The 16,134-nt window shown below is 39.4% G+C and overlaps 1 protein-coding gene across 2 annotated transcripts in view; it reads left to right on the top strand.

The window, feature by feature from the left end:
* Positions 1 to 16,134, top strand: part of CCNB3 (cyclin B3) — an 88,045-nt gene that overhangs the window by 26,899 nt on the left and 45,012 nt on the right. Inside the window, exons 5-8 of one of the 2 annotated variants that reach the window (XM_015127414.3) lie at positions 3,639 to 3,769; positions 10,092 to 13,011; positions 14,050 to 14,148; positions 15,371 to 15,463. In XM_015127414.3, the coding sequence (XP_014982900.3) occupies positions 3,639 to 3,769; positions 10,092 to 13,011; positions 14,050 to 14,148; positions 15,371 to 15,463 (3,243 nt within the window). The remainder of the gene's footprint in view (positions 1 to 3,638; positions 3,770 to 10,091; positions 13,012 to 14,049; positions 14,149 to 15,370; positions 15,464 to 16,134) is intronic. The other variant, XM_015127417.3, reaches the window with a different exon arrangement.

The following is a 16,134-nucleotide window of genomic DNA, read 5'->3' on the forward strand; positions in this document are numbered from 1 at the left end:
AGGCATTAAATTCCACCAGCAGCCCAGTCATAGTGAGAATCAAAAATGCCTCCAGATATACAGAACTGTTGAGAACCACAGTTCCATGATCCAGTCTTTAACTATGAGGATCTAGAAATTCAATTTTGGCTAGAATTCTTTCAAGTAACCTCCCTTCTGGTGTTACTAAGGTGCCAGTAAAAATCAGAATTAATAGAATGTTGTTAAATGAATATAGAATCAAGCCAAAGGCAATCTTTGTCTTAAAAAATAATAATAACTGATATACCTACTGGGTGCTTACCATACGTCAGGCACTATGCTAAGCATGTTATCCTGTATTAGCTCACTTAATCCTCATGTAATCCTATGAGGTAGATACTATAATCTCTTCTTGATAGATGAGGACTTTGCCAATGTTGGTTTTGAAGTCTGTGTTATCTAGGCTATAGATAATCCTGGTGAACTATTCTTGCCCTGCATTATATAGTGTACTTATGTAGCTACCAGAATACTTATATCTACTAAATAGTGTTTTACTCCCTTGGGCATAATTGGATAGGCATTCGCAAAGTTCTTTCCTTTAGATCCCTGCCCTTTAGATTCTGTATGACCACCTTTCTGCAAATACAATCTCTTCCCTATACAGATTACAACATAGTTTTTTTAAGTTATAACTTTCTGCATAATTTCAGACCTACTATCAATTGGTAGAAAGAGCCCCTTCCCACACACACACACTTGTAAGGTTAGATTCATCTCCTGACTTATTTAACCATGGATGCGGAATTTGGCTGAAATAAGGTAGCCATGAATCAGGAGCAGATGCAGCCTATCTTAGTGTAACTTCCCTTGGTCCCTCCAAGTCCCTGACGGGAGTACAGTGACAATAATGCAAGGGAAGTGTCTTAGTCCATATGGGCAATTATCACAAAACACCTTAGACTGGGTAACTTATAAACAACAAAAAGTTATTGCTCACAGTTCTGGAGGCTGAAAAGTCCAAGATCATGGTGCTGGCAGGTTTGCTATCTGGTGAGGGCCCATTCCTCATGGATGACATCTTTTGCCTGTGCCCTCACATGGTGGAAGAGGCAAACAAGCTTCCTCGGGCCTCTTTTATAAGGGCACTAATCCCATTCACAAGGGCTGTGCTCTCAAGACTTAATCACCTCTCAAAATGCCTATCTCTTAATAGCATCACATTGGAGATTAGGTTTCAACATAATGAATTTCAAAGGGACACAAGTATTCAGATCACAGCAGTAAAGTATCACAGCATATGAGAAACTTTCTTGTGACATCTGAGTCCCTTTTTCATGAGTTTATCTTACCATTCAGAAAGAACAGACATACATGAACTGTATCAATAATGGGAAATCCATGCAGATATCTAGGACCCTCCTGATTCTCCAACTGAATTGAGCATCCATTTGGCCATATTTGCATGGGGCTAGGGGGCAGGGGAGCAAGGCATCATTAGCAGAGTTTCTGCCTCTAGCTCTCTAGCTGCTCAGAAAGCCCATTTCCCTTTTGCACTCAAGTTCTGAAGATTTACCTTGGTTACCTTGAATGGTCTTTGGTGCCTTCCAGAGACAGTTCCATCATTACAATGTACCTAAGCCATTCCTAAGGTTGGGCATTACTGCAGATATCCGAACTCATCTATTTGACAGTTGAGGGCTCCTTTCGCTCTGGGTTTTGGAGGTTCCCTATATGATAATTTGCTTCTTAACAGTCAGTATTATTAGGTCTCCATGTTTTCATCCCTGTGTTCTTCTCAACATTTGCCACAGTGAGATCCTGGCCTGCCAAAAAGAGTTAATCTGTTTTAATTAGTTAATCTGCTGTGAGTTTTTATTTTCCTCTCCCTTATCATTTCTAGCATGGGAAGGACTTGTGATATTTAAGAGCTGGTGCTAAGCCAGTAGACAGGGAGATAGGGCCTATATCCATGTTTGCCTAAATGGTTTTGTGTAGGTAGGACTTTTGTTTATTTATATATGTTATTTTATTTCATTTTATTTTATTTTATTTTTTGAGATAAAGTCTTGCTCTTTTGCCCAAGCTGGCGTGATCACAGCTCACTGCAGCCTTAGCCTCCTAAATAGCTGGGACTACAGGTGCTCACCACTGTGCCCAGCTAATTTGTGTATTCTTTCTGTAGAGATGGGATTTTTCCATATTGCCCAGGCTGGTCTTGAACTCCTGGGCTCAAGCAATCCTCCTGCCTCTATTTGAGATCTTTCTAGCTTTTTGATGTGGGCATTTAGTATTTGTATACACATATACCTATTTAGGAAATCATGAATTCATGCAACTTCAATTTCAATACATAAAATTCTTTCTTGGGTTCACTAATCCTTATTTGTATGTTCTATAATGAGAACCCTGGCTCCTAAGAACATCAACACATTTACTTAATACTGTAATACAGCTAAAAGAGTTTCAAAATGGCTTCATCCAAACCACTGTAATAAACAAACCTACTAAAAAGAGTTCCAGATTTATTAGCAATATCTACACCCCCCTGCAGAGCTATCCTAATTGAGGATGTATACTTTGAAGGTGGCAGTCAAATACTATTTATAAGTGACTTGGATTGGTTATTTCTGATCTTTTCTTGTGCTTTCTAAAAAGAAAGGAAAAATCATTTAACATAGTTATGGTACTTATTTGAAATATAATTAGGTTCATTTGTGTCATTTAATTTTTTAATTTAAAAAAATTTTTTGAGACAAGGTCTTGCTCTGTTGCCCAATCTGGAGTACAGTAGCGTGATCGAAGCTCACTGCAGTTTCAACCTCCCAGACTCAAGCAGTCTTCTTACCTCGTTCCCCACAAGTGGCTGGGACCATAGGCATGTGCCCCCACACCGAGCTATATTTTTTTTATTATTATTTTGTGGTAACAGGGTCTCCCTATGTTGCCCAGGTTGGTCTTGAACTACCAGGCTCAAGTGATCCTCCCACCATGGCCTCTCAAAATGCTGGGACTACAGGCAAGAGCCACTGTGACTAGCCTGTTTGTTTCATTTTAAAGACATAACTTTAAGTGTATTTTTACTGACATTATTAACAGTCCCATGATCTTTCCTACTGTTAAAAGTGTTAGTCAGGATTAGAGTCTGTATGGAACTCCCCAAAGCCATGTGTTAAATGAATGCCACTTAGTGAGATGGGATAGATATATCACAGGTAGTATTGTGTTAGAGGTGTATCCTGAAGAGGCACACCCAGACAGCAAAGTCAATCATACTGCCTTTTTTCCCCTCTGAAAATCTTATGAGGTCAAAGTGGAGTATGATGTTAACACAGCATCTTTTCAGTTGTGGGCCAGCTAGTAGGCCTGGCATAGATAACAGAACTACATCCTGTATCTCTTAGAAACACATAGGGCTGCTAGTTAGCCAACACATACCAGTACTGCCGCACTAGTTGTTTGATGCTAGCTTCCACTGTGATTGGTTGGCCCAGTGCCATACTGGTTGTGAGATGTTTGGATTATCACTCCTGGGAACACCCAACCAACTTATGTGGATCAGGACTTTCCTATGAGAGCCACCTATTAGGTAATTTGTGGTTTTCTTCATTTTCTTGCCTCCTCCTTCCCCCGTCCCGCACCCATTTTTTTTTTTTTTTTTTTTTTTTTTTTTGCAGGCTTCTCAATGTCAACCTGTCCAGCCCAAGAAAGAAGCCAATAAAGAGTTTGTAAAAGATGTTTCTAAGAAGATAAGCAGGAGTACACGTGCTCTTGGATTGGCCAAAAAGAATAAGCGGAATCGAAAATGGTGAGTGAGAGGGGACTCAGATGGCATTATTTTAGATGGTAGAGTATGTGACATCCTTTTGTCCCCATTGAGAACATATTTAGCAAGCCACAATGGTGACTACCACATTAACCCTGGGTGCTGAGGTGGGCTCAGCTGTGGTTGCTGAAGTGTTATAGGCCTCTTCTGTTTCTCCTCTTTCATTATGTGTGTGCATAATGAAAGAGCTGTTGTCATTGGAAAATTTACCAAAAGACTTCGTGCTCATCTTTTCCTGTCTTCTAGTAATTCAGTACCTGTTTGAGCTAGTCTGTGCTTTATAGTGTGGAGACAACTTAACTTTTCAGGGATTCTCAGCAGCTGACTGGTAGCTTGCCAGTCTGCTTATTCCATTAGAAGCTTTAGGGGAGGTTTGTACCTTGTTACTGGAGATAAATTACTATCTCCCTAGAGCAAAAACATGTGTTTTTCAGCTGTTACAGGTACCGGTCACAGGTTCTACAAGTACAGATGCACATTCCCATTTAGGACTGAAAAAAGAATTTACCTCTAGGAAGACTGTTATTGAAAGATGACTTAGATAGTGGAATGAGACCTTTCTATATCCCCTCCTCATTCCAGTGAGAATTATTCTTCAGGGACTGACTAATCTACATCTGAATAGATTAGATAGATGCCTATTACCTATTACCGGGCTAAAGTCAATTATACTGCCTTTTTTCCCCTCTGAAAATCTTACGAGGTCAAGGTGTAGTGATATTAACACAACATCTTTTCAGTTATTTGCTAGCCAGAAGGCCTGGCATAGAGCACAGAACTACATCCTGTGTCTCTTGGAAACATGTAGGGCTGCTATTTAGCCAACACATACCAGTACTATTGTACCGGTTGTTTGATGCTAGCTTCCACTGTGATTGGTTGGCGCAGTGCCATACTGGTTGTAAGATGTTTGGATTATCACTCCTGGGAACACCAAAGGGTAAGCTAAAAAGACTGAGTAACTCTAGAAAATAACATGCACAGTCCACAGGATATTTTGCTAATTACCCAGCAGAAAGAAGATTAGCATTTAGCTTTACTTGGTTTCCTGCTAAAATGGAATTCTGGAGTTTGCATGCATATTTTGACCTTAATTCTCTGCATTATTTTGAGTTTCTTTTATCATTCTGACTTTAGCAGGGTAATCCTCACAAATGCCGTAAACATTCTTCTCTTCACTCAGGGTTCAGTGGAAAGGACCCTAATAATAGTAGGAAAACTAGTAATAGCTGCCATTTATTGAGAGCTCACTGTAATCACACAAGTATAATCATTAAGTCTTTTTTTTTTTTGTAACAGCTTTATTGAGATATAATTTGCATACCATACAGTTCACCCATTTAAAGTATACAATTCAATGGTATTTAGTATAGTCACAGTTATACAGCCATCACAATCAATTTTTGGACATTTTCATTAACTCCAAAGAAACCCTGTACCTTTGGTTATCATCTCTCAATACCCCCAACCTGCCCAGCTTTGGGCAACCGCTAATCTTTCTGTCTCTATATAGATTTCCCTATTCTGGATGTTTCATATAAATGGAATTAGACAATGTGTGGTCTTTTGTGTCTAGCTTCTTTCACTTAGCATGTTTTTGAGGTTATCCATGTCATAGCAGGTTATTAGTACTTCATTTCTTTTTATTGCCAAGTAATATTTCATTGCATATATACAACACATTTGGTTTACCCATCCATCAGTTGATAGATATTTCTATTTGTTCTACCTTTTGGTTATTGTGAATAGTGCTGCTATGAACATTTGTGTATACCTTTTTGTTTGAACACTTGTTTTCAGTTCTTTTATGTATATACTTAGGAGTGTGGTTGCTGGGTCATATGGTAATTCTGTGCTCCATGCATTGAGGAACTGCCAAACTGTATTCCATAGTGGCTACACCATTTTACATTTCCTCCAGTAGTGTATTTACTTGAGGAAATGTAAAATGGTATAACCACTGTGCAATGGTGGCAGTGTTTTGTTTTTGTTTTTGTTTTTCCTTGAGACAGAGTCTCACTCGTGTCACTCAGGCTGGAGTGCAATGGCGTGATCTCGGCTCACTGCAAACTCGTACCTCAGCCTCCCAAGTAGCTGGGATTACAGGCGCCCACCACCACACCTGGCTAGTTTTTGTATTTTTAGTAGAGATGGGGTTTCACCATGTTGGCCAGGCTAGTCTCAAACTCCTGACCTCAGATATTCCGCCTGCCTCGGCCTCCCAGAGTGCTGGGATTACAGGAGTGAGCCACCATGCACAGCTGACAGTGTTTTTTTTTTTTTTAATATGTATATGGCCATCGTGGTGGGTGTGAAGTGGCATCTCATTGTGGTTTTTAGGTTTGCATTTCTCTGACTAATGATGTTGAGCATCTTTTATGTGCTTATTGGCTATTTGATACTTCTTTGGAGGAATGTCTGTTTGGATCCTTTGCCCAGTTTTTATGCTTTTATTTCTTAATTTTTAAAATTTTATTTTTAATTGACATATAATAATTGTAAATAGTTACTGGTCTTTGTATTGTTGAGTTGTAAGAGTTCTTTATATATTTTAGATACAAGTCCCTAATCAGATATGAGTTGCAAATATTTTCATCCATTTTTTGCGTTATCTTTTTCACTTTGTTGATGATGTCCTTTGAAGTACACAAATTTTTTAATTCTGAAGAAGTCTAATTTATTTTTTCTTTTGTTTATGATTTTGATGTCATACCTAAGAAACCACTGCCAAATCCCAGGTTAAGAAAATTTATACCTGTTTACTTCTAAGAGTTTTAAATTTTTAGCTCTTAACTTAGGGTTTTGATCTATTTTCAGTTAATTTTTGTTGGCGGTGTGTATTAGGAGCCTTAACTTCATTGTTTTGAGTGTGGATATCCAGTTTTTCCAGCACTATTTGTTGAGAAAACTAACCTTTCTTAATTGTCTTGGCACCCTTGTGGGAAATCAATTGACCATAAATGTGTTTATATATGGACTCTTAATTTTATTCCATCAATCCATATGCCTCTCATTAACTATCATTATGCCAGTACCATATTGTCTTGATTATTGCAGCTTCATGTTGTGTTTTGAAATTGGGAAGTGTATTTTGGGAGGCCAAGGCGGGCGGATCATGAGGTCAGGAGATCGAGACCATCCTGGCTAACACGGTGAAACCCCGTCTCTACTAAAAAATACAAAAAAATTAGCCGGGCGTGGTAGTGGGCGCCTGTAGTCCCGCCTACTCGGGAGGCTGAGGCGGGAGAATGGCGTGAACCCGGGAGTCGGAGCTTGCAGTGAGCCGAGACTGCGCCACTGCACTCCAGCCTGGATGATAGAGCGAGACTCTGTCTCAAAAAAAAAAAAAAAAAAAAAAAGAAAAAAAAGAAAGAAATTGGGAAGTGTGACTCCTCCAAACTTTGTTCTTGTTTTTCAAGATTGTTTTGACTATTTTGGGCTCATTGCAATTCTATATAAATTTTAGAATCAGCTTGTCAATTTCTACAAACAAGCTAGCTGGGATTCCTGTATAAATTGCCTTGGATCTGTGGATCAACTTGGGAAGTATTGATATGTTTTTTTTCTTATTTATTTATTTATTTATTTATGAGACAGAGTCTTGCTCTGCCGCCCAGGCTGGAGTGCAGTGGTGCAATCTTGGCTCACTGTAACCTCCACCTCCCAGGTTCAAGCGATTCTCATGCCTCAGCCTGCCCGAGTAGCTGGGATTACAGGTGTGCGGCCACCACACCTGGCTTTTTTTTTTTTTTTTTTGTATTTTTGTAGAGACAGGGTTTCACTATGTTGGGCAGGATGGTGTCAAACTCCTGACCTGAAGTGATCTGCCCACCTCAACTTCCCAAAGTGCTGGGATTACAGGCATGAGCTACTGTGCCCAGCCTGACATCTTAGCAATATTAAGTTTTCTAATTCATGAATATGGATATCTATCTATTTAGATATTTAGTTTTTTCAGTGGTTTTTACAGTTTCCAGAGTATAAGTTTTATGTTTATTTTGTTAAATTTATTTCTAAGCATTTTCTTCTTCTTGACACTATTGTAAATGGAATTGTTTACTTAATTTCATTTTCAGATTATTCATTGCAAGTATATAGAAACACATTTGGTTTTTGTATATTGATTTTGTGTCCTGGAATCTTGACGAAGATGTTCATTCTAATAGTTTCTGTGTGTATTCCTTAGGATTTTGTCTGTATAAGATCATGTCATCTGTGAATACAGATAGTTTTACTTTTCCAAACTGGATGCCTTTTATTTAGTTTTCTTGCCTACTTTCCCTGGCTACAACCTCTAGTACAATGTTGAATAGAAGTATCAAGAGTTGGACAGTCTTGTTTTCTCTCTGATCTGAGGGGGAAAGTATCAATCTTTCACCATCAAGTACGATGTTAGCTTTGGGTTTTTTGTAGATGCCCTTTGTCAGGTTGAGGAACCTCCCTTCTATTCCTTGTTTGTTAAGTGCTTTTTATCATGAAAGAGGGTTAGATTTTGTCAAATGATTTTTCTGGATCTTTTGAGATGATCATGTAGTTTTTGTTTTCTATTCCATTAATATGATGTAGTTCACAAATTGAGTTTTGGGTGTTAAATTAATCTTGCATTCCTGGGATAAATCCCACTTGGTTGTGGTGTATAATCCTTTTATATGTTGCTGGATTTGGTTTGCAGTATTTGGCTGAGGATTTTTGTATCTATATTCATAAGAGGTATCAGTCTGTAGTTTTCTAGTGGTGTCTGTCTGTTTTTGGTATCAGAGTAATACCGACCTCATAGAATGAGTTAGAAACTTCCCACTTTTTGTATTTCTTGGAAGAGTTAATGAAGAACTGGTATTAATTATTGTTTAAATGCTTGGATAGAATTGAAGCCATTTGGGCCTGGACTTTACTTTGTGAGTAGTTTTTGATTATTGATTTGATATCTTGTTATAGGTCTATTCAGATTTTCTGTTTTCTTCTTGAGTCAGTTTTGGTAGTTTGTGTCTTCCTAGGAATTTGTCCATTTCATCTCAATTATCTAATTTATTGACATTCAGTTGTTTATAACATTCCTTTAAGTGTTTTTGAGCATATTAATTTGTTGAATCTTCACAATAAGCCTACGAAGGAGACAGTATGATCCCCATTTTATAGGTGAAAAAAACTGAAGCACAGAGAGTTAACTTGCCCAAGGTCACCCAGTCAGTAAGTGGAGGAGCCAGGATTTGAATCCAGGCAGTCTAGCTCCAGAGTGCATGTTCTTACCATAGCTAGACTATCTAAAGATCTCTAAAAGTTATCAGGAGGGACCTGGACTCTTATCTGGTCAAGCAGAACCTTTTGAAGCACTTTTTTTTTCTTAACAAATCAGTTGGTTTTCATTCTGTTCCTAGATTTGTACAACTATCACCACTATCTAATTTTAGAACTTTTTCAACGCCCTCCGTCCACTAAATCCATACCTATTAGGAGTTCCTTTCCCTTCCCAATCCCCCTTTCTACTCCTACCACTGTCCCAACTTCAGGAAACCACTAGTCTAGTTTCTGCTATGGATATACCTCTATGGATATGTCCATTCTGCATATTTCATATTGAACTAAATCATATCATATCTGGTCTTTTGAAGGTATTTACTCCTGCTGAGACTGGTGATTATATCTGCCTGAAATTCTCTTTCTTCTTATTCTGATCTTTAGTCTTCCTGTGATTTGGTTTCACTAGATTCATCACTCTAATTGAATATACAATCCTATTCAAAACAAAGCTTTGCATCTGACACATGTGACAAGTTTCTATTTTGAGCTTTTTATTACCTCCATTGGGAAAGCATCTCCTTAATAGCCCAGGGTGAGGGGAATGTAGTTAGATACTACCAATGTTAATTATCAGCCCACCTCTCTCATTAGCCTTCAAACAATGTTAATTTCAACCTGAAGTTTACCAGATGCCTTGGGTTGATAGACAAAGACAAATGCAGCTAGTGAAGGAGACTGATGTATGAACAGATAACTCATACAATGTGATAAGTATTATAATAAAAGCCTTTGTATGTAAGGTAATGAAGCATATATAAGAAAACGTAACATGAATTTCAATGGAAAAATTATAGAAAAGTGTAGGAATCTAGGCCATAGAAACTATACAGTGTACTATTTAAGTTGATTCACCATGGTACCTATTGATTTTGTCCCTCTAATCTGTCTTATGGGGTTGAAGCCTCTTCCCCTTTCATACCTTTAGTAAATATAGCAACAAAAGGAAATGGTAGGTGAGGACTCTAGGAACTACATTTTTCTTACCCAGACATTGTTTCCTTCACAGGCATAAGCTGGAAGTCACACCAGTAGTAGCCTCTACTACCATGGTACCAAACATTACGGAGAAACCACTCATTCCAGACATATCCACCACCTCCAAAATACCCAACACTGAAGAGGCATCTCTCTTCAGAAAGCCATTAGTTTTAAAAGAGGAACCCACTATTGAGGATAAAACCCTTATCAATAAGTCATTATCTTTAAAGAAGTGCTCAAATCATGGGGAGTTGTCCCTGTTGGAAAAGCCACAGCCCCTGCAGGAGGAGAGTGGCAGTGATGATGAGTTTGTTATAGAGCCAATGACTTTTAAGAAGACACATAAAACTGAGGAGGCAGCCATCACCAAGAAGACATTATCCTTAAAGAAGAAGATGTGTGCAAGTCAGGGGAAGCAGTCCTGCCAGGAAGAGTTGTTGGCTTTGCAGGATGTCAATACTGAAGAGGATTTCTTCTTTATGGAGTCAATGAGTTTTAAGAAGTCTAAAACTGAGGAGTCAATCCCAATCCATAAGCTATCATCTTTAAAGAAGAAATGTACCATTTATGGGAAGATGTGCCACTTTAAGAAGCCACCAGTATTGCAGACAACCATCTCCGGAGCGATGTCCTCCATTAAGAAGCCATTGTCCTTTAAGAAGAAGCCTACCACTGAGAAGGCGACCCTTTTCCAAGAGCCATCTGTATTTCAAGAGAAGCGCACCACTGAGCATGAGATGTCCATCTTAAAGGAATCATTGACCTTGCAGAAGACCAACTTTAAAGAGGATTCCCTTGTTAAGGAGCCATTAGTCTTTAAGAAGAAGCCTAGCACTGAGGAGGCAATCATGATGCCATTAATATTAAAGGAGCAGTGTATGACTGAGGGGAAGAGGTCCTGCCTGAAGCCATTAATATTGCAGGCGATCACCTCTGGAGAGAAGTCGCTCATTACAAAGCCATTGTCCATTAAAGAAAAGCCATCTACTGAGAAGGAGTCCTTTGCCGAGGAACCATCTGCATTGCAAGAGAAGCACATCACTCAGGAGGAGGTTTCCATCTTAAAGGAGCCCTCATCCTTGTTAAAGTCTCTAACCGAAGAGTCACTTTTTGATGAGACTTTGGCTTTTACAAAGAAGTGTACCATTGAGGAGGCGCCCTCTACCAAGAAGCCTTTAATTTTAAAGAGGAAGCACACCACTCAGGGGACAATGTCCCACTTGAAGAAACCACTAGTATTACAGACCACCTCTGGAGAGAAGTCACTTATTAAGGAGCCACTGTCCTTTAAAGAAGAAAAAGTGTCTTTAAAGAAAAAGTGTACCATACAAGCGATGATGTCCATCTGTCCAGAACTGTTGGACTTTCAGGATATGATTGGTGAAGATAAGAATTCTTTCTTTATGGAGCCAGTGTCATTTAGGAAGAACCCTACAGCTGAGGAGACAGTACTTACCAAGACATCATTGTCTGTACGGAAAAAGAAAATTACTCAGGGGATGTCCCACTTAAAGAAGCCACTGGTCTTGCAGAAGATCATTTCCAAGGAGGAGTCACTCTATAAGAAGCTGTTGCCCTTTACAATGAAATCTACAACTGAAGAAAAGTTCCTCTTCCAGGAACCATCTGCATTGAAAGAGAAGCACACCACCTTGCAGGAAGTGTCCCTCTCAAAAGAGTCATTGGCCATCCAGGAGAAGACTACCACTGAGGAGGAATTCTCTCAGGAACTATTTTCATTGCATGTTAAGCATACCAACAAAAGTGAGTCCCTCTTCCAGAAGGCTTTGGTCTTGCAAGAGAAGACTAATACCAAAGAGGATTCCTTGAAGAAGCTGTTGGCCTTGCAGGAGAAAAGCACCATGGAAGAAGAGTCCTTTATCAATAAGCTATTGGTTCTGAAGAAGGAGCTTTCTGCTGAGGCAGCCACAAACATAGAGATGCAATTATCTTTAAAGGAGCAGTCCACTGCTCAGGGAGAAGCGTTCCTCTTGAAGAAGCAGTTGGCTTTGAATGAGAACACCAGTGAAGAGGAGTTCCTTATTAAGCAGCCACTGGCCTTGGAGGGATATCCCAGCATCGAGGAGGGGGAAACCCTCTTCAAGAAGCTTTTGGCCATGCAAGAGGAGCCCAGCATTAAGAAGGAGGCTGTCCTCAAGGAGCCCACTGTTGACAAAGAAGCTCACTTTAAGGAAACTTTGACGTTGCAGGAGAAGCCCAGCATTGAGCAAGAGGCCCTCTTTAAGCAACACTTGGCTTTGTGGGAGAAGCCCAGCACTGAGAAGGAGACCATCTTCAAAGAGTCTTTGGACTTGCAGGAGAAGCCCAGCATTGAGAAGGAGACCCTCCTCAAAAAGCCATTAGCCTTGCAGATGTCTACCATCAATGAGGCATTCCTCTTAGAAGATATGATAGCTCTGAATGAGAAACACACCACTGGGAAGGAGTTGTCCTTCAGGGAGCCATTAGCCTTACTAGAGAGTCCCACCTATAAGGAAGACACCTTTCTCAAAACATTCTTGATTCCCCAAGTTGGAACCAGCCCAAATGTGTCTGGCACTGCCCCTGAATCCATAACAGGCAAGTCCAGCATTGCTACCGTGACCAGCATGGGCAAATCTGGTACCATCAACGAGGCATTCCTCTTCGAAGATATGATAACTCTGAATGAAAAACCCACCACTGGGAAAGAGTTGTCCTTCAAGGAGCCATTGGCCTTACAAAAGAGTCCCGCCTGCAAGGAAGACACCTTTCTGGAAACATTCTTGATCCCCCAAGTTGGAACCAGCCCATATGTATCTAGCACCACCCCTGAATCCATAACAGGCAAGTCCAGCATTGCTACCATGACCAGCGTGGGCAAGTCCAGTACCACCACCAAGTCCAGTGCATGTGAATTTGCTTCTGATAAACCTTTCTCACCACAGGCCAAGGGACCACCAAAGGAGGTATTCATCTCTCTTTCTTCTTAAATTAGATAAAGTGTTCTTTGATATCCTGGACGTGGCTGCTAGCAAAGTGTTTTTTTTTTGTTTTTTTTTTGTTTTTTTTGTTTTTTGCCTTCCTAAGCAGTTGAGCCATATACAGTAAGTTATTGAGAGTATCCCTCTACCTAGTGAGAGGGTGATATTTCTTGGGTTTACTTCTGGTTTTATTTAATGATACGTGATGCAGAATCATCTCTTCTCACCGTTTATAGCCTGAGGTTACCCATGATATGGAATATATTTCCCAGGTTCTTTGGCATTTTTCTCTTAAATCAAGTTGGCCTTGTAGAATCTCTTGACTTCCTGATTTGGCACAGTGATAGATCTAAGCAATCAGAAAGTATTTATTCCAGTAATACCACAAGGGTCTGGACTACTGTGCTGTATACTTGGGTTTTGCAGTAGTGGCCAGGTAATTTCATTCAGGAAATTGCCTTTCTTAGTAATTGTAATTTGCATCACAATGGGCTTTGGTTAAAAAAAATGGGCAAAGTTCATAGGAGCATCTCCCAAGAAAGGTGGTCTTTACATTGTAAATTTGAATAATGAAGGGATGATATTTAGCAAGCAGGAGGAGAAATGTCCTTTTTGTAGCAAAACAACCTGGGTAAAGGTATAGAAGGGAGGAAAAGACTACCAAAATGAATTGGGCCAGATCAAAGCATTGACATAATTAGGGACCTAAGAAGACAGGTAACACAGCTGAAATAATAAAATAAGAATGTCCATCTTGGAGAATCTTGAGCTTACCTATAAAAAGGGTCCCTTGTTCCAAGGGCAGCGAAGGTATATACAACAAAAACTAGGCATTTCTTGATCACTGGACCATATGAGGATTGCACGGCCAAGGAGTACTGTGTTGTGGCCCAACATATACAAGGCTTGAGACACCTTAGCAGAAGAAGACAGTGGAGAGAAAGGACTAATCCTTGATATGTATGTGCTAAGTCTTCCTTGGAATAATTCTCCTCATAATATATCTTTTTGGTGATTTCTAAGCAGATAACCCCATGGGAAGATATTGACGAGGACAGCAGTGATCCAAGTTTCAACCCAATGTATGCCAAGGAAATCTTCAGTTACATGAAGGAGAGAGAGGTATGTAGGTTTCTTGGATTTGGGGGTGGGCAATGATTTCTAGTTTTCGTTTCCTCATCATTCCATCCTTCAGTATGCAAGTTGAAAGGGTTGGTAATAATGATGATAAAAATAATAATAGCAACAACTAACAGTAGCTTTCTGTGAGTTGGATATTGTACTAACAGATTTGTAGATATTATCTTAATTCTCTCAGTGACTTCATGATGATAGGCATTATTATCTCCCTCTTATAGATAGAGGAAACTGCCCAGAGTCATGTAAGTGGTATATGGTAGAGCTGGGATATGAGCTAAAATCTGATTACCTTGAAGACCATAATCCTGTACATCTAATTGCTAAGAAGACAGTCTTAGACATAAAAATGGTCAAGTAGTCTCTGAGTGGCTGTTCTTAGAGATCTTTTTCCTTCCCTATGCATGTTTCTGGCATTGTATGCAAAATCGTATTCTTTGTTTCATCTCTCCAAACTGGTGAAATTTTATTTCTCCTTTGAAATCTGCCAGTCTCCTTTACCACTAATATTCATCAATTCCAAAGTTTCTTCTATCTCTCTCAACAGAATAGATGGGACCAAGATTATCTACCAAGTAGAATTTTTAGCATGTCATGTATAAGAGGGTGGGTGGATGGAAACCCACCTACAGATCCACCTATCCTCTTTATAGAGAGAGTGCAATTGATTGACTCCAAAGCCCACACTTTTTCTGGCATACCTAAGTAAGGGACATCTTTGTTATAATAAAAGTGTGAGCCTTGGTTCAGCAGTATCAGTTTCACTTGAGATCTTGTTAGAAATGCAGATACCTAGCCCCATCCCAGACCTTCTAAATCAAAATCTGAAGTTTTACATGATCCCCAAGTAGTGCATATGTATGTTAAAGTTTGAGAAGTGCTGTTCTACATAGCATGGTATTGTGCTTTAGATTGAATTGCAAAGAAGGGGCAGAACCTTTTTGGCATTTGTCTACAGCTATAGGTATGTTTCTGCCCTTATTCCCCCTGGATTCTTCAATATCCACTCTGACACTTGAATATCACATGTGTCTATTTCCCAAAGGATAACTGCAACTTGCCTGGAAAAGGATACTTTGATCTGCCCCTATCTAATACCAGTTGAAAATAAGGAGTTAGAACTATGAGGGAGAAGTTAATTGTTAAGTTACAATTTTGAACTACAAGAAGAGTTTATTTATTAACATTTCTTTCTCATCGATGCCAGGAACAGTTTATACTTACAGATTACATGAACAAGCAGATTGAAATCACCAGTGACATGAGGGCCATTCTCGTGGACTGGTTGGTGGAGGTGCAGGTAAGCCTGACAACTCCTGCTTTAAGGAGCTGCTGTTCTCTTTCTCATTCAGGGCTGCCAGGCCAGAAGCATGGTAAAAATGTACTGGGTCTATAGAGTTGAATAAGCCGTGGTTCCTGCCCTCAAGGAGCTCATGATTTAAGAGGCAAGATAAGATATGCCGACAAATTAGTATAATAGAAAGTGGAATATACTAAGTACTCTAAGAGTGTTTCAAATAAAATACTGTGAGAACTAATTGTAAGGAGAGACTTTCTAGAAAAGGCAGTGACGGTATGGTCGTTTTATCATTCTTAAAGTCTTGTAAAAGTATATCTAGTGATTTGGATTGGAGTCGATGACAAAGTCTTTCAAGCTTTGGGTGGAATGGATAATAGGAAGTACAGTGTGGCACAGGACATCGCAGGTAGCTGTTTGTCCAAGGTTAGACATTGAGGGAATACTGCTATGAATACTTAGTTATTATTTTATACTAAGGAAGGAGAGCCCAGAGTAGTACATAGCATATAGTGGGGGTTCAGTAAGTATTTGTTGAATGAATGGAAGTGAGAGAATTGCTATGTAGTTTGCAAGGAAACATACAGCATGGTCAGTCTATGCCCAGCAGTCTTAGTATGTAATTAGGAAGAAAAGACAATATAGTTTTATATCCTTTGTTAAATATCAGAGGA

Source organism: Macaca mulatta, chromosome X (genome assembly GCF_049350105.2).
Source record: "Macaca mulatta isolate MMU2019108-1 chromosome X, T2T-MMU8v2.0, whole genome shotgun sequence".
NCBI lineage: Eukaryota > Metazoa > Chordata > Mammalia > Primates > Cercopithecidae > Macaca > Macaca mulatta.